The following is an 18,651-nucleotide window of genomic DNA, read 5'->3' as shown; positions in this document are numbered from 1 at the left end:
ACATAAAAGTAGCACCATAAGGACCAGTTTAAACACTTTATCTGCAAACAAAAGTTGGTATTGGGGTGAGTTACACTTTAAACTCTCATTAAACTCTCACTTTTTCTCTTTTTGGATCGTTTTAATGTGCTGTGGGAAAGCTGACATCTAGTGGCGGGATGTTGTTACTACAAAGTACAAATATTTGCTACAGGAGGCACAGGTTCGGCTACTTTATACACTTTAAAATTATATATTTCCCTACATTATGACATGAAATGCCTTTTTTTTTTTGCTCTTGAGGGCCGGATAAATTGCCTTGATGGGCCGGATTCGGCCCATGCGCCTTCAGTTTGATACATAAGACCAAGATGAAACTCACGACTAGCTGCTCTCAAATATCTGACTTCCTCCTAACGCGACAAATCAACAGTACAGCTAAAATGTTGGCCTCATGACTTTAAGACTGAGCTTAAGATACTTTAGTCCCAGGAGGTCGTATTGTTTTGAATCGCTGCCAGAGCTCATGGTTCCACCATTTCTCTTCAGGAACATTTGGACGTATTTTTACATTTTTAGAGATGGAAATAAGCTCAAATAATGCTCAAATTGCAAAAACCAAATGTGTCCTTTAACCTAAACCTGCAAGCATTCTTTCCCTTTAATACTTGAAATAATGAAAATGTGTCCATTTATTATATCTTAAGCAACAAATAATCTAAGATTTCAGTTTCATTGATAAAGAAAGAAACAAACCTTACTGTAGGCTTGTACATCTCCATAGTTTGGTTGGAAGTTTGGTTCATCGTGATGATTTTTTTTAAATCCTTTTTGTCTTTATGAACAAACAAACTCAAGACGAAATGTTTATTTCTGTTTATTATTTATTTCTGTTTTCTCCAGTAAATAATAGTTAGCATGTTCTAATCCAGCTGACCACTCTGCTGTTGCTTTAAAGAGGTGAAAATCTTCAGGGTTTGCTACTGAATGCTGGTAATGTTCAAACAGGTTTCAGCAGATTCAGGATCAGCGGACTCCATTTTTTTCTCCAGCGCGGGAGTAGCGGCAGGTTGTTGTCTGCGTTTTATGGAATGAATACAACTCCAAGTAGAAAGAGTGAAAAAAAAAACCCACAATTTCTAAGTTCAGTAGTTGCTTTGGTTTTGATTCCTGTAGCCTCCTCGCTGGTAGCCTCCCTGCTTCTGCTGGTAACCACCTTTCTGATCTGTTCCCATGAAAACAAAAAGTCAGAATTAGAAATCACAATTAGCATTTAATTAAATATAAACATGTTAAGCTTATAAACAGCTATTATAATCAATGGTTTTATTCACAAGGCAAATGAAGCGTACCTCTCTGGTACGGCTGCTTCTGCTGATATCCGCCTTTCTGATCTGTAAATCCAAAAGAGGAGAGTTTATTACTTTTCTAAAGCATTAAAGAGACTGCACCAAACTCATATGTCTCAGCATTCAACAAAGGAACGACTTTAATGTGAATCGTGTAGCAAATCTAAGGTGGATCCCCCTAGAAAAGTGATCAGGAACCTTTACAACCCGCAGAGCCATTTCTGCCCTCGGTCCATCTAAACAAATTTAGTTTAGAGACACAAAAGTTACACATCTCTTTGAAACAAGATTGTTTTTATAGCATACTATAGGAAATTTGTTAAAAAAAATGTAAATTAAAGATCAAGTTTTATTATTTAAAGCAACAGTATTTTTATGTTTAAGTTTAATAAATTTTCTTCAATTGGACATTTGATTTTTAAAGCAAATGGCATCGAAATGACGAAAAAGCAACCAATTGACATAAAGATGCTTCATTTATCTATAGTAGAATATTCTATACACCATTAGTTTGTTTCTTTCTGGAAATGTTATGCATATATTTCAGAACTAAATGCATCCTAAAGCTAGAAATTTTAAATTACCTTTACATTTAGAAACATTAACCAATTTTCCCCCCCTGCATTTTTGGTCTAAGTTTTAAAGAGCCAAAGCTGAAGGTGTAAAGAGCCGCAGGTTGAAGACTCTTGGTCTAGAAGGTTCTCCAAGCAGCAGCTCTTTAATCCAAGTTCGTCCAGTTAAAAAATGCTTTAATCCTAGGATTTGGATACGTCTTCCCCCTGGTAGGACGATCAGCTGGTCGTCACCTCCGCAGTAAAAGCCGATTGTGTCTCATCAGCAGCCGTAAAGTAAACCCTAAAAACTCGCCTCTGTTGAAGTAGCCTCCGTAGACGCCCTGCTTGAGGTCGAAGATGCGCTCGTTGTTCTCCACCAGGCTGCCCAGCTTCTCCGCCAGCTGCAGGGCCATGTTCTGCAGGGAGGTGGGCTCGGTGCGGTGCATCACCACCGTCTGCGTGGGCTGGTCCAGCGACGCCTGTGGAGCATTGGTGCAAAAACACATTTAAATCGTTGCACGTGTAAAAGGTAAAGTTTTTATTTCTAAAATGCTCACAGACTTACCATCAGTTCCTCGTTGATGATCATCTTGCTGATGATACTATGAACTGTTGGGATCTCCAGCTCAAACATCTCAGACAGCGTCTGCATGCTGCAGGTCACAGACAAACAAAAGCTTGTTTTTTTCTGACAAAAAAGGAACATTTCAAGATAAAATGCATTTTTTTTCTTAAACAGATCTTATCTAAATATCTTTCACTGGACATTTGTCGGCAGTTTTTGGTAATACCACTATGGTGATGTTATGGAGCAAACCAATCCGACTGCTCACCCACAGAATTAAAAACCCAGTGAGTCTGATTTAGTCACAGGATCATTTTAAGCTGGACAATACCAGGAAATATATTTGATTGTGATGCTTTTGCAGAAAACCGTGACTAAACCAATCATGATTAACCCAGATTTTAGCGTATCAGGCAGTAGAATGACGGCTCAGGTGTGGACATTAAGAACAAGGTAGAGTCAACGAGTCAAATATATCAGAGAGTGAAGGCATCTTACTAAATGTTGCACCAAGCCGTCCTTTTCAACTGTGAGATTACAAACACTGACAGCAACTACAACTTAATATCTCTCTTATCAGGGGATATCAAGGTTTTAAGTTGTTAAACGTTTTAAATAACATTCACTGCTCCTACTGATCTAATCCCCTATAATAAAATGATAGGAAAAAGGACAGAGTGATCAGTTTTTAATATATATTTTTTTAATTAAGTCGCTGTCTTAAAGCTACAGAGAGCAAACCGTGCGCCCAGTTGAGCCACTAATTAAGCTGCTAATATCAGCGACAGCAGAACGCCAATTAGGGTTTTAGATTTTCTGCAACGAGTTCTTAAAAGCAGCTGCTAAGCCCGTATTTTTCTTAACCCGACCTACAAAAAATAAGTACTTTAACAGGTAGGAACAATTGTTGCTTTGTTAGGAAAAGCAGATCGATCTGCTTGCGATTATAATTTGTTACGTAGGTCGTGTGAGAACCTTCTGACCGGAGTGACCTGCGATTCTGCAGCAGAGGAAACATTTCTACGACGTTGTCCTTTTATTAAACAGACCAAATGTGACATCACAGCTAATTTTGTGCTTAGAGGACACACACTGTTCATTATTAGTTAAAACATGCTTCTCTCTACTAGGGGTGGGTATTGCCAAAGAAGTCACGTTTCGATTCGAATCACGATGCGTCACGATACTTGAATTATTGCAATGCATTGTGATATTTTCACTGAACACTGTTAGAAAAAAATAAAGCCATTACCAGTGGCTGACTGGCGGTGTATGATCTGGATAGTGTCTTCAATTGATACATAATTATTCATACATAGCTGTATTTGTATTTATTGAAACGACTTTTGGAGGTATTGCCATGAAAACAAATATTACTATTACTGGAGTGGACACACTGACAAAAAGTGCTTAGGATTTATAAAACTTAAAATAACAAATTAAGAATAATCAGTGCCGTTTACATGGCCTCAGTGGTCCTTTAAACCAATGAAATTAAAAAACATTCAAATGTATGCGCGTGTAGATGTTGGGACTAGCTTGTTTTTTTTTTTTAATCAGTGCTTGCGGCGCTCGCGGCTCTTGTTTTTCTGGATGGCGCCTCTGCATGTGTGCCTTTAAGTTTGTTGTGTTCCCACAGTATTTCATTACGATGTAACAGTGTTTGCAAATTGCGTGTATCACATCAATTTCGTTTTTACCTTCTTTGTTTGTAAAGCCAAAATGCGTCCGAACATCTGACTTGACATGTGATAGAGCCAGGCGAATGTTCTCAGTCTCCTCCATGTTTTGTTTATGAATGACTGGTCGCAGTATCCCGCGGCCGGAAATGCTCGTGACACAAGGCAGCGACATCTACTGGACTGAAAGTTGTATTCCACTTGTTTTTGGCTGATGTTCGCCAACCATTCATGCAATTTATTTATTTATTTATTTTTAAATTAATAATCGATACTTGGCGTCAAGAATCGATGCATTGGATCGCGAAAACTAGAATCGCGATGCATCGTCATGACGATTAATTTGCACACCCCTACTCTCTACTCTGTGTGGACGTTACTGAGGCTCTAATGAAATAAATGGCGGCGATGAATGCATTTATAACCAGAACCGGCCTCGGGTCGGATGTTGCGGTCACTGCCAGCATGCGGCGCCGGTGCTGTTGGACACCTGACGTGGTTTACCTGATGGAGTCGTACACGCTGCTGTAGGTGAACAGATACGTCCTCAGGGACTCCTCCTGGATCTTCCTGTGAACGAAACATTTAGAAAAAGCTGATCAGATGACCGCCTCAAACGTAAAACGATAAAGTCCTATGTTGTTATGTAGATCTGAAGATTTATCTACGTTCTGTGAAGAACCTGGTAGGTTATAAAGGTTGTAAGTATAAAACAGGGTAGGCAAGAATAAGCTTTACTTCAACCCTATTCCTTTTTTTTTGTGGTAAATTGTTGTTTATTTTACCGTATCCTGTGTTTAATGTTGGATAATTTACCAAAAATAAAGTAACTGAGTGATTGATTCCTTGCCGTACACGCGGCTAAGGAGCAAACGTCACCTGACGAGCATCTCGCGCACTCGCTGCGTCTCAGGGAACAGGTCCCACACTTTGCTGTTCATCTTCTCGTTGATGATGAAGGAGTGGCAGGTGCGCCAGTCGCCCATCTTCATGGCCTTGCTGGCTGCGACCACGTGCTCCCTCATGCTCTCTGGGGGTCCTGGGGGTTAAAACAGGGTTCCTGCAGCATTAGGCAAGTTAAATTCAAGACTTTTTCATACTTTTTAATGCCACTTGAAATAAAAAGTTAAGACCAACTTCACGATAAACAAGATAAACCTGGTTGCGACAACTTCACCCAAATGTTTATTTTAACATAAACCATTACTTTCAGGCCCAGTAAACATGTTAAAGATTTTGAAAAACATTCCATATAGGAAGAAAGCTAAAAAACACACAAATTACAGATATATTTTTAACAACTACTGAACTGAATTCACAAACTTTGTTTTGTTCCCTACTAAAATAAACTATTTTAACTTTTTAACAGCTATAGTCCGGCTGCAACAGTTTTTTTTGGTTCCACTATCGGGACGGAACCAAATCGGGACGGAACCAATAATGATTACATTGAGCCGTTCGGTAAATTTAAAAAAATATATAATTGTGTCAATTATTTTACTGTTTGATAAGATTTACGAAAAATAAAATCCTATTCATGACCTGGTAACAATTTTAAGACCTAAGAAAGATTGATTTAAGACATTTTAATGCCATTTAAGGCCTTAGTTTTATATTACAGAATTCAATGCCTTTTAAGACTTTTTAAGGATCCGCAGGAACCCTGTAAAAAGGGGAAACATGCATCTTCCGTGTCCTCTGTGAGCTAAACCGCTGAGTCGGAGGGTTTGGAGGGCTGATTCGTACCCAGCAGCGGTTGCCTCTCTCCCACTCGGAGCTGGTGGTGGAACTGCTTGCTGATCATCCGGCGGCGGGCGTCGAACTCGTGGGCGGCCATGTAGGGGATTTCCAACAACATGGCCGACACCAGGTAGACGCACTCCAGCAGCTCCAGGTTGATGTGCATGTGGAAGGGAACCTACAAGCGAACGTCACATTTCATGAAGCCAAAGAGGAAGTGTTACTCCAGGTCCCTCCATCTGCTCAGTTTTATCCTTTCATAACAGTTTTCCTGCATTTCTGGACATTTGAGGAAAAAAAACAACAACTTTCTAGCTAAGTTTTAGCTTGATATACACAAAAAAAACCATCAAACACTATTCAAAATGGTGTCCAGTCAATTAAAAATTATATTCTTCTGACTAATTGGGACCCAGATCAGTTCTATAAACACACCCACTGATCAAATCTGCCGTTTAAGGCGTGGAATTAAAAAATAAAAGGCGAGGCACGGCGAGGATCAGTGGTCACGGAGACACATGGTATACGGAGGCCCGGACCAGTTTACTCCACCTCTTCCCTTCTTCCTGTCACTAAAGATAAATTAAAGGCCACTGTGACTCAAAATGTTGAATTTTTAAAAAAATATTAAATTTTTTACTTTAACCAGAATTCAATATGGAACGTTTTTGCTCTTTTACGCTTGAGTCTTTAAGCTTATTTTTACTTTTCTTTTACTTTTTTGTTGCAGAACAAAAAGGGAAGAATGTCTGGAAAAGCAAACATTAATTTATCCGAATAAAAGAGCAAACTTTCATACCTTCCAGATATCTGAACCCTGATTATTGCTTGGAAGACGGCATTTTGATTCTAAGAATTTATTTTCCGGGGCTTGAATTTTCTTTTATTGGGGATTTTAAAGGCATACTATGCAACATTTTTCAGTTAATTAATGTGTTCCATACCGTTTTGGATGATTAAATGAGTCATTTTATGTTAAACAAAGGTTTTCTCGGCCGCCCTGGTGGTCTGTGGGGGAAATACCGTACTTGCAATTGCAGGAGCCCTCGGCCCGCACCCACAGGCTCAGAAGTCTGGTGCATCGCGAGAGTCGGTCTTGCTTTACGGCGAGAACTACTACACGCCCCCAGTGAAAGGCATGCTCGTTGCTAGCGCAGTGGCAATATTTGTGCAGTTATCATGGCGGAACCAGCTAGAAAACAGCGAAAGCCCATGTTGGAGCAGGCAAGAAAGAGGAAAAGGGCTCTGGACAGAGAGAGGAGTCGTACACGGGTGAACAAAGACAAGCTTTTTCAGAATGGCGAGAGCTAAAAGAAAAAGAAGGCTGCAAGGCTGACGCGGACCTCGCGTTTCTACTGATGCGATTTTAAGTAACATTAGAATGGTTTCTCTCTCTCTCTGTGTGCATGTTCATACTTTCACTGTGTTAGTCATTGTTTGTACTGCCGTTTTTTCGACTTTTCGTTGCGTTCGCCTGTCTGCTAAGCTAAAAACAACCAAAGCGCCTGGCTTGACGGAGAAACCAGAACAGCTGAGCATCTTTACGACAGTGCACTTTTACTTTCGCCCTCTGGGGGGAGCCTCGCTGGAAAATCAACCCCGGTTGCATAGTATACCTTTAAATGGGACGGATCAGAACCTAATGGTACGTAACTGAGAAACAAACAGATTCAACGGTATATAAGACTAGGAGAGTTTATTTATGAAGCACTTTTCAGTAACAAGACGATTCAAAGTGCTGATATAAAAGTTATCCAAGCTCCACTTTGGGTTTGGATTTGCCATAAAAGTTTCAGCGTGCACCAAGCTGGCCACCTTACCTGTCGTCTCTTTTCGATCTTCTCCTGCTCCGCGTTCCTCTCCTGCATGTTCCTCATCAGCAGACCCTGACCCAGGAGCTCCTTGGCGCGGCCCGACGACTGGATGTCCAGCAGAGCGTTGTGGGCGTCTTTGATCATGCCCTGTCTGAACGCACAGATGCCCAGCTGCACCATGGTTCTGTTGTAAAGGATCTTCAGAGGGGAGAGGAACACAAAGCAGAGCTGATTATCGCCGCTCCGGCTGGAGGAACACGAACGTGCGTCTCCGCCATTAACTACCATTAATTTATTAATTTGCTGTTGAATGTTAAGATGATACCAGTATCAATATGTTGCAGAACTACACAGTTGTGTAATTCAGGTAAAACGCTAAAATTTTCCACCTAATATCAGCAACCCAAGTTAAGATCCGATCGAAAAGAATCGATTCTAAATCTTGAAAACTGAATCGATTCTTGAAATTTTAAATCAGTGCAACCTTTACAGTCTAAAGAGCCATTTTGCCTACAGTCGACTTGAATTAAACTCATTCAGAGCCACAAATGTTTAGCCTCGTGAGACCATCCTGATCTCGCGAGCTTTCAAGGTTTCACTCGCAGATCAGTCTGGCTACTCTCCGTTAAAGAAAATTTGGAGCCGTCCAATCAGAACGTCCAATCAGCGTTGGCTTTGAGGCGGGTTGAGGTGTGACGCAACGAGAAGCGCGTCAGTTCAGTCTAAAGAACATGGCGGCTTCAGCCGATGAAACTAGCGTTAGCGTGGCTATCGAGCAAGTTTTATCGGAATTACAGAGTATTTATTTGCTGAGCTAACGAGCCTTTACCTGCAGCAGCAAGAGTAGCTTGGCTTGTGGTTGTGTTTTCGTCGTCGCTCTGTTACGAGCGACAACGAATCTGATTGGTTTATTTGGCCCGTCTATCACCAACATAGGCCAATCAGCTACCAGTATTTTCGCCCCTTCCCAAAATTACTTCAACGGAAGGTTTCCAGATGGATATGCGGAGCAAATCTATCTGGCGGAGTCAGGTAAACAAATGTTGTCTGGCCTTTAGAAAAAAGACAAGTTCTAATTTTCGATAAAGATCTGGTGGTCCTGAACCGACCGACCGACCTGCACGGGCGGGTCGGCGTGCTGGATGTTGTCCTGCAGGTGGCTCATCAGCATCAGGTCCCGGGCCTGGTACCAGCGGGAGTGCAGGGCGTGGTGGTAGATGTGGCAGAGGATGGCGCAGGTGCGGATGCGGTCGGTGCGATCCTTGGCGTAGATGAACTTGCAGAGGCGGTCCATGATGACGGCGCTGTCCTCCCCCTCGCTCTCCTCCTGGTCCTGCTCCGACTGCACAGACAACAGTTCAGACGCCGCTCCGGTCAGGGCGTGCCTCTCCGTCAGCGGCGGCTCCGCCTCCTCTCACCTTGGTTTCCCCCTGGAGGCCCAAGCTGCGGCGGTGGGCTTTGTAGTCGAACTTGTAGTAGGTGTGCATGATTCTTCGCAGGTAGACGCGGCAGATCTCCTCCGTGGAGCCTTTGTTCTCCAGGTAGGACAGCAGCCGGTCGATGATGCCGCAGACACGGCCCTCGTCTTTCAGGTTATCCACGTATTCTGCACAAAAACACGGAGATGCGAGGATTTATGAGGAAGCATTGAGGCAACAGCTTGTTTTTGGCTTTGCTGCAGTGGTTCTTTCTGGACGACTGATTAACCGGCGGGACTCGAGTCCGCTTTGCTAGGGCTGGGCGATATGGATTAAAAATTAAATCTCCGATTTTATCACACCAAATCCAATTAATCGATTTTTTTCCTCCTTTTTGTTTCATAAAAAGAAATTAAAGAAATTATTTTAAAACCTTGCTTTTTATGTCAAGCATTTGGTCAGGGAGTTGACCTGAATTCAAAGTGCAACTAAAAACAAGCTGTGAAACATGCTTGTAAAACAAGATGGCAGCCGTGCCATTATAAACAATGAAAATATAACAAAACATTTGCTGCTAGTGGTATTACACATTGAGCTAAGAACAGGCTTCACTGCACTTGTGAACTTCAAACTAAGTTAAAAAAAAAAAGTAAATATGTAAATGAAGTACCTCGTATTATGGTAAAAAAAAAAGTTTCCACTTAACAATATTTTGACAATAATTTGCCTAAACATATATTCAGCATCACATGCTGTTCTCTTCATGGAAACCCAATGAGTGTATTGGCAAAATAAAAATCTAGATTTTCCAAAAATGAAATCTTAAAGAATTGTAAACTCGAATTAATCGATTAAATCGATTTATCGCCCAGCCCTCCGCTTTGCCGCTTTTACCTTGTGAATGAGGGTCGGTGTTCTGCATGATCTTGGTGAACTCCTCGTCCATCCTCTCTACCAGCGTCAGGACGCAGCCGCGCACCCTGAAGGGCTGCTGAACGAACACAGAAAACAAATCTAGTTGCTCTTACATCCCACTACGGCATTTTTTAACCACACGATGGACGGAGAGAAAGACGGCAGGCCACCTGGTCTGAGATGTTCAGGTTCTCGCTGTCCTCTGCGATGTTCTCGCCGATGAAGATGTTGTTGTTCTCAAACAGGATGTCCAGCAGCTCGTCGATACAATCCAGGCACTTCTTCCACATGTCGGCCTAAAGATCAGCAGCAAAACACGTTTTCATCGTGGGATTAATAGAAACCCTAAATGAATCAGCCCTAATCTCACAGATTATTGTTAAGTGAGCTTCTTTATAAAGGCTAGAGATCAACAGACACGAGTTTTAAGGCCGATTCCGATTATTTTGACTAGGGCGGTGTAAAAAAAAAAAAAAAAAAAAGATTTTCCAATTATGAATCAATTCTCAGATTCATTCCTAATGATTATTAAACCAAAATGGGCGCTGATTTTTTTTATCAAAGTATTTTTGAATTGAATAGAAACAGCAGCTGTAGGTTTCTCTGCCGCCGTCTGTTTTCTACCCTGGACCTGTTTGGGTTTTCTGATCCTCGCATTTATGAAAACTGCCTCAAAGTTCAGGGTCTGGTCCTTACAGCCGCCATTAACTACCAATAATTTATTAATTTGGTGTTCAATGTTAAGATGATACCAGTATCAATATGTTGCAGAACTACACAGACGTGTAATGCAGGTAAAACGCAAATTTTCCCCCCCAATACAAGCAACCCAAGTTAAGATCCGATCAAAAAGACCCGATTCTAAATCTTGAAAACTGAATCAATTCTTGAAATTTTAATCGGTACCGAGCCCTAATTTTTCACATCAGTCCAGCCGATACCCGATATGTGCTGCCAATATTTTGGGGACGATTCTTGAAGCCAATATTGCTTTTTCTTCCTCCATTTACATGATAAAAATTATAACAAATTTTACACAAGTCTCAAAACTTGAGCTTAAACCAGCTAATGCTAACAATCAGCTTTAGTCTCATTTTGAAAGGTACACTTAAAAAAAAAAAAGAGCTTCTTTAGTTCAGTGGGGAGGAAGAGGAGAAAAATCACACACTGCAAAAACGGAACTAAAAATAAGTAAAATATTCTTACAATTTGTGTATTTGTATTGTTACTTTTCAGACTTCTACCACACTCCAAAAACTGAATTAAAAATAAGAAAACATTTCTTGAAATGAATGCATTTACCCTTGATTTGAGCAGGTAAATAGGATCATCTGCCAATAGAATAAGATTTTTGCACCCGAAATAGGAACAATTTATCTCCATCATCTTATTTCAAGTGCAGTATATCTAATTATCTTATTTTAGGGGTCAAAATCCTCATTCCATTGGCAGATAATCTTATTTACCTGCTCAAATCAAGGACAAAAACACATATTGTAAGAATATTTTACTTATTTTTAGATCCATTTTTGCAGTGCAGACGCAGTACGTGAAGGGGAGGAGTGATATTACACACTTGTAAAGAATATTTAATGCGCCTCATGGTCCAAAAAATACGGATCACGCAGAGACAAACAAAGGTGACAAATAAAAAACTGAATTATCAGCTGTCACATTTTATACTCCGTGATGTAACACAATGGAGAAGGCAGCGACCCACCTTCATGAAGGCGGCCAGGTTGGGGTTGTAGTCGTACAGAGAGGCGATGATGTTGAACTTGATCTTGACCAGGATGCCTTGACCTAAGTTGTTCTCGCCGGCGATGATGGCCAGAGCGTGGAGCAGCTCGATCTGAGCGGCCCTGCGGGAGGAAAGGACGCGGGTTCAGCGGACTGCGGCGGCACCGATCACCATCCTTTACAGGTGAGACGCGGTGGAAAGAAAGGACTGCTTCACAGAAGACGTTTGTTGTGTCTAAATGTCCATTTTTGTCTTTGCTTGGCCTCTGGCAGAGCAGCTCTTACCTGTCTGTGCCCTTCTTGCCTCTGGCCTGCAGGATCTCATTGAGCTTCTTCACCACCACAGGTATGTTGATCTCTGTGCCCTTAGCGAACATCTTGGGCTTCTCCTGGAGGACGGGAAGAACCAGGAAGCAGCATTAGACCTCGGCTATCTCCTGCTTCACGATTAAAGGAACACGTTGCTTTACCTTGACCAGAGGGACGCCTCCTTTAACCTTCTCCCAGGGGCCATCTTCATCGTCTCCTTCGCCCTCCTGCAGCTCCCCGGCTCGCTCTTTCTTTTGCTTCTTCTTCTTCTCCACCTTCTTGATGCTGCCTTTGTCAGTGCCAGCCCTGAGGACAGGAACCGTTCAGGTAAGTGACCGTGTGGCTGACGTCCTGGACAGCTGACGGTCCCCAGGACGACCACCAGACGCTGCTGGACTCACTTCTTGAGGAAGGCGGTGGCCAGAGACTTGCTCTTCCCTTCCTCGTCATCGGAGCTCTCGCTGCCGCTCTCCTCGGTGTCTCCACCCCAGTCCTCATCGTCGTCATCGTCGTCGTCGCTGGAGGAGGACTCGTCCTGTTGAAGGGACAACGACCCGCTGCTGTTACAGCCCTCTGAGCTGGTCGACCTGATCCCAGAGCAGCTTCAAGCCTCTCACCCCAGAACCCTTGGCGCCCTTGAGGAACTTGCTTGCTTCTGACGGACCTTCGGGCTTTTTCTTCAAGAAGGACTTGGCGGACACCTCCTCCCCTCCATCATCTTCGCTTTCAGAAGAGGAACCTTGTGAAAAGAAAAGGGAACAGAGTTAAGAAGGTGCTTGCACTTGTTGAGGATTTTGGGAATTAATCTCACAAATGAGTTTATTATGAACCGAAAAGCTGCTTGTCAGTAATAATTAACACACAATCTTATCTCTGTTTGTCGAAACAAAGCTAGATTCCTGCAGACTTTCCTCCTATATTACCAAGATTTAAGTTCTGATGATCAGACTTCTACCACACTCTAAAAACTGAACTAAAAATAAGAAGTTTTCTTGAAATGAATGCATTTACACTTGATTTGAGCAGGTAAATAAGACTATTTGCCAAAGGAATGAGATTTTTGCACTTAAAATAGGAACAACTCATCTCCATTATCTTATTTCAAGTGCATGATGTCTAATTATCTTATTTTAGGGATAAAAATACTCATTCCATTGGCAGATAATATTATTTACCCGTTTAAATCAAGGGCAAACACACTAATTTCGAGAAATTTTTACTCATTTTTAAGTAAAGTAGTTCTGTTTTTGCAGTGCAGAAATCTCATCTAACAATCTGCAGCTTCTCCAAAATCTTGAAGCTTCTTGACGACTGGAGAGAAACAAAACTTGTAAGAACAGAAAAGTTTACCAGAATCCTCCTGCTCCTTCTCCTCCTCTTCATCTGCAGACTCCTGTGGGTTCTGACAAGTAAAACATTTTGTTTACTTTTGTTCCAGTCCGTCTCACCCTAACTATTGTTCTCATTTCCGACTCACCTCCTTGTAAGCAGCGATTTCAGTCTCAAAATCTCGGTTGTACTTGCGGATCTTCTGACGCAGGGTGCTCAGAGCCTTCGCGTTGTTTTTGTTCATCTTCTTCTTGCCCTCTTTGTCCTCCCAAAGCTTAAAGGCAGAAGAAAACATTGATTATTTAATATTACTTTGATATTAGAAAAGCTAAATGTAGCTGTGCGGTGAAAAGCCAGAACCCCAACCTGGTTAAGATAGTCCTCCAAGTCAGCCAGGAGGCGGATGTAGAACTGAGGAACCCCTTCCTTGTCCACGATGTTCTTGCTCTTCAGGAAGGCTCGACATAGCTGCTCGAACTCCTCCAGACATTTGGACATGTCGCGGATCTTCATGGCGTTACGAATCGTCTTTATGAGGTTGGTCAACTCTTCAAACCTGAAATTTAAGACGGAATTAGTTTCTTTTCTCTTGAAAAAAAAAAATCGCAGTTTTCTGGCCGTTTGAAAACACACACGGCACTCACCTTTTGTCTTTGGCGCTACGCACCACTCTTTTCGTATCCTCCTCATCGTCACTAAGAAGCAGCGACCTGTACAAAACGACACAACCGTATGAGACCGCCGCAGGAGGAATAATGTGGGCTTTGGCGACGAGGAGAACGTGGAAAGATGCACTGACTGCTTGAAGTTCGTCCCGGGTGCTTTGGAGGTGATCTCATCCCCGGACGAGGACTCCTCTGACTCGCTGTCGGAGCCGGTGGCAAAGAAACGAGACATCTCTGACGGGCGCTGCCGATCTGAAAGGGTGCAGATCAGAGAGGTCAGCTGACATATTGTCCAGTAGATATTTACCATTTTTAACATCAACCTATAGGGCCTCACTGTGACACATCTGAAAACTACAGGACAGAAACTGAAGACCCAAACGCTCCAGATTTGACTTTGAACCATATTGACAGTCTGGTCCAAACGGTCCAGATATGATTGTTTTTGTCTGCACCAAATCAACCGTTAAGACTTCAAAACTAAATCTGCTCCCAACAAACTTAAATGTTGACATCCCTGCTGTTTTGCTTTTGAGTAAATACTCTGTTGGTGTTTTTATGCATAAAAATAAACAAGTTTTGCACATCAAATAAATAAAATCACCCCACTCAATTGCACAAACATTTTTTTTGAGTTTGCTGTTTTAATAATAATCGTACAGTCTCTTATTCTTTTTATTATTATTTTTCACCTTTGTGTCTCTGCATGCTTCCAATTTGTCTTTGCTGCTGGTAAACCCAAATTACCCCTCTGAGGGGCAATAAAGGATATTTCTATCTAATTCTAATTGATCGACACAGACAACCAAGCTGTGTTAATGGGAGAAATTAACCAGAGTTCGTTTTAAACAGACTAAAACCCTCCGGTATGAAAACACCCTTAGATAGCGGCGATAATCTTTCACTCAGTTTGACAGCTGCCATTAAAACTCAAGAAGAATTACAACAACCTTGAGATAGTTTAATATATGTAGCATAACAATGAGTGAAAAGCCTATTAATCGTATTTTCTAAGAATGATCTATATCCAGGACTGAGCCAGTAATCTCTGGTTCCCAGTGTTAAATGTCCCATAAAGATCTAAATCGCCAACTAAATTAAGTTAAATTATAGGTCTGCGCCTGGCCTGACTATAACTTATGATATTATTATACTTAATAATAAAAATTTTATCAGTACAAAAAACGATTTTTTCCCCCCTTTATGTGACAAAAGCCTGTGCCAAATATTATAACCATCAAAGTCATCAAACTGCTCTTATTGTCATTGAGCATCACGGTAAACGCAAAACGGATTAATCTGTCACCGTTTAGATCAAAAATTAAAACAAGATTTAAACAAGACAACTTTAAAAACTAAAATACTCAGCATCTTTGCTACAAAACCGAGAAATGGGGGGTTTCTGGCCGGTATAGACTTTTATTAGAGGAAACGTAGCAACATGCTAGCTACGTTCTAACGGCTAATCAGCTAATGTAACATATTCTTTGACATATAGAGGAAAAGCAGCGATATTAACCAACACTAAATTGTAATTCCACATATGCGACACGTTTTTATCAGGAGCAACATCTGGCCAACAAATACCATATCTAGGCACCGAGCTAACGGCATTTTTCTTCTCGGAAACTGAAGCTCGCCGCTAATGTGGCGCGGCCAGGAAGCTAACGCTAGCATGAACTCGGGAGAGCATCAGGCCTGCTGCGTGCTAAGAGTGAGCAGCCTTCTTTTAAGCGGCCCAAATAACGAGCATTGCGGCGTTCCTTCAGCAGACTTACCTACGCCGATGTGAAAATGAAGTTGTCGTGTGTTTGTTCTCGCTGGATGGTTAGAAAATCCAGTTTTGCTGAACGGGGGCTGCGGACAAACGCGTGCGGTAACCTCGCCGGGTGCTGCCGTCAGGGAAAGGAAGCCCACTGTAGATCAACAAACCATCGGGATGGTGCTGCAGCAGATCTACAGTCTCACTGACAGCGGGCTTTCTGGGCTATGCTGCCACCAAGCGGTGGCGTGTGAGTCAACAATCCGACATGAAGCCAAACGCAGTAGATTATCACTAAATCCACGTTGTTGGTGTCTTTAAAAAGTTACAACAAACAATCGACACAGGGCGACTGGTAGTTGTGCAGTTTACAAGTCTGCGTTTATGGAGTGGAAGGAGGAAAAAAGCCCTGTTCGCAGTTTATCATAAGTCATGTTAGGCACACAGAAACATTACACAGGAAGCTAAACGTATGCTCTCCGCAATGACACATGGAGGTTGCAGTATTGTGCTGTGGCAATGCTTTTAAGCGGTGAGATGGTCATGTGTTTGCATCTGTTGTATGGTTTGGGCGGTTCTAGACAGGGGCCAGCTCTCTTTTTCTTTCTTTATTCAACAATTGCAGTTTATATGAACATTCCTCTCCATTGTAAAAATAATACAAAATTGTGCAGTTTTAATATAAAACATAAATGAAGATTTACATCATCACATTTTGCCAGGGAAAGTACAAATGTACAAAAAGATATTAAATTGTTTACACATATTCACAGTTTTTGTTGCCTTTTGATTAAGAGAATACTTAATCGTGTTGACATATTGCTTGACCTCATTGTAAAAAGCAATAAAAGATGTTTTGGAATGCGCAAACTTACATTTATGAATGTAAAATTTTGCCAAGAGAAGAGAATAATCAGATTAATAATGAAAGTTTCATTTGGCCTAGTCTTAGTTCTTAGTAAACAAATGGGTTACTGTTTCAACACTCATAGAACAGAAAGTGCACATTACATCGATGTCTTTATCATTTTTTTGACAATATGATCATTAGACAGGTAAAATTTATGAATTATTTTAAATATTTCTCTAATTTTGTGCTCCTGTGCTGAAAACTTAATACTAAATTACTTCTCTGTGGTAATATGTGCTGGCACAGAAACCATCACTAATTGGTCCCCTGAGCAATACATTCCTGCTTACCTTTAGAGTTTTTACTTTAACAATGATTGGCGTTGAATGAAAATGAAGGCGTTGTACTTTTAGCTTCAGCCATTTTAAGGTAGGATCAGTTTTCATCTGATAGATCGGCAATCTGCATTTCCAGAACTGTAAGTGGCTCTTTGGCTCACTTGCTGTTTATTTTATTCTTTTGTTCTGTGCTCTCATGAAAAACACTGACCCCATCTTGGCCACTGGGTTTGTATGTGTGCTATTTTTATTTTATTTTTTGGTGTGTGTGCATTTGATAAAATAGTACATTGCCACTTGATAATGAGCCTATGCTGGCTAAATTATACACAATACTGAACATTTAAACATAAATATGACAGCCGACGGCTGCTGACAGATTTATCAACATGTTGAGGTAGTGGGGCAGGATTTTATAAGTTTATACTTCTTCCTACTTCAATTCAAACTAACACTTAAGCTGCTTTGCTGTTGGTAGTGTGAAATCTCTGTTGATTATAAATTTTTCCATAAAAAACTAACTTATTTGACTAGAAGTTAAAAAGGAGCAAAATACAGGAAATGCCTGGATAAAATCTGTTACAACTTGCAAAATATTTGAGACAGGTAGAATTTCAGTTTCCAGTATGAAAATTACTAAATGAACAGTCAGAACTGCCCGTAAATGTTTATTCATGTATCAGCATATTCATGTGTTAGAATGGCCCAAAGTCCAAACCTACATTCAGAGAATCTGGGGACAACATAAATAAAAAAATAAAATAATGAAGCTCACGGATGTCTATCAAATGAGACTGATTTTAATTTTGCAGCAATTGGTTGAAGATTTTTGTAGATGTGGGAAACTATTAGACACACTCCTGAAAGACTTGCAACTGTACGTACTTGTGGTCAAAGGTGGTTCTACAAAGTATTGATGCAGGGGTTTAACCTTTAATTGAGGTTAACTATGCAACTTTGTGTCACGCTTCATGTCAAATCCAATAGTCTGTTGCTGTAACATTGCAAAATGTGAGAAGTCCTGGGGTTCCCTTAGTTTAGCTCAGAACTATACATCCATAAACATATTTAGTGGTCTTCCACTTGACACCCTCATATTCAACATGATTTAAAATCTCAGGTGTCATCAAACCACACATCCAAGCAGCTCTCCATCTTTAAAAACTCCTTCATTTACCATCTGCTCCGCCCTTGCTGCAGTCATTTCTTCACTTGTGTCTTGTGCACTACGGTAATTGATGGTTTAGATGCTTGATTTCAAGTGTATTTAAATAATGCAAATTCATAAAAAAAAAACATGGAAGACACTTTGCAAGACTGATCAAGTTCATATAAAATATTAAATAATATAAACCATATCAGTAAAATCCTTAAGACATGATTAACAGTAAAATGCAATCATAATTTTGAGATCATTTCAGTAGGTAAAGTTATATGTTCTGGTAATTTTCACCTGATTGCATTGAGTTGTCTTTGTAGATACCTTCCTCCTGACCAAGCACATGGTGACAGTGGAAAGAAACAACGTCCTTTTAACAGAACAAAATCTCTGGCAGAACCCTTACTGAGCCAGGTTCTGTTGGACCGACTGGCTTGAGTTAAGATGCCCACGGACCACCAGCTATGCTAGATTAGAAATAAACAC

The 18,651-nt window shown here is 41.1% G+C and overlaps 1 protein-coding gene across 2 annotated transcripts; it reads right to left on the bottom strand.

The window, feature by feature from the left end:
• Positions 1 to 840: 840 nt before the first annotated feature.
• Positions 841 to 15,982, bottom strand: eif3c (eukaryotic translation initiation factor 3, subunit C). 2 transcript variants are annotated; one of them, XM_012852413.3, is made up of 23 exons: positions 15,835 to 15,982; positions 14,191 to 14,308; positions 14,036 to 14,101; positions 13,758 to 13,947; positions 13,540 to 13,665; positions 13,413 to 13,464; positions 12,680 to 12,801; positions 12,464 to 12,597; positions 12,224 to 12,368; positions 12,039 to 12,142; positions 11,734 to 11,875; positions 10,184 to 10,309; positions 9,993 to 10,089; positions 9,099 to 9,286; positions 8,798 to 9,022; positions 7,687 to 7,878; positions 5,873 to 6,044; positions 5,006 to 5,165; positions 4,631 to 4,696; positions 2,448 to 2,535; positions 2,196 to 2,361; positions 1,332 to 1,373; positions 841 to 1,204 (listed from the first exon to the last, which is right to left on the bottom strand). In XM_012852413.3, the coding sequence occupies exons 2-23, from the start codon at positions 14,286 to 14,288 to the stop codon at positions 1,125 to 1,127; spliced, it is 2,781 nt and encodes a 926-aa protein (XP_012707867.2). In that variant the 5' UTR covers positions 14,289 to 14,308; positions 15,835 to 15,982; the 3' UTR covers positions 841 to 1,124. The 2 variants fall into 2 exon arrangements, with proteins under 2 accessions (XP_012707867.2, XP_012707868.2); XM_012852414.3 differs by having other exon boundaries at positions 9,993 to 10,086.
• Between the last annotated feature and the right edge of the window lie 2,669 nt (positions 15,983 to 18,651).

The sequence above is a fragment of the Fundulus heteroclitus genome, chromosome 10 (genome assembly GCF_011125445.2).
Source record: "Fundulus heteroclitus isolate FHET01 chromosome 10, MU-UCD_Fhet_4.1, whole genome shotgun sequence".
Taxonomy (NCBI): domain Eukaryota; kingdom Metazoa; phylum Chordata; class Actinopteri; order Cyprinodontiformes; family Fundulidae; genus Fundulus; species Fundulus heteroclitus.
The sequence above is the reverse complement of the archived record's forward strand: the minus strand, read 5'-3'. Positions and strand labels throughout refer to the sequence as shown.

Coding starts and splice junctions, on each gene's coding strand:
- eif3c (XM_012852413.3), bottom strand. CDS start 14,288: ATGTCTCGTTTCTTTGCCACCGGCTCCGACAGCGAGTCAGAGGAGTCC. Junction 14,102..14,190: donor CCCGGGACGAACTTCAAGCA/GTCAGTGCATCT, acceptor CGTTTTGTACAG/GTCGCTGCTTCTTAGTGACG. Junction 12,802..13,412: donor GAAGGAGCAGGAGGATTCTG/GTAAACTTTTCT, acceptor TCTTTTCACAAG/GTTCCTCTTCTGAAAGCGAA.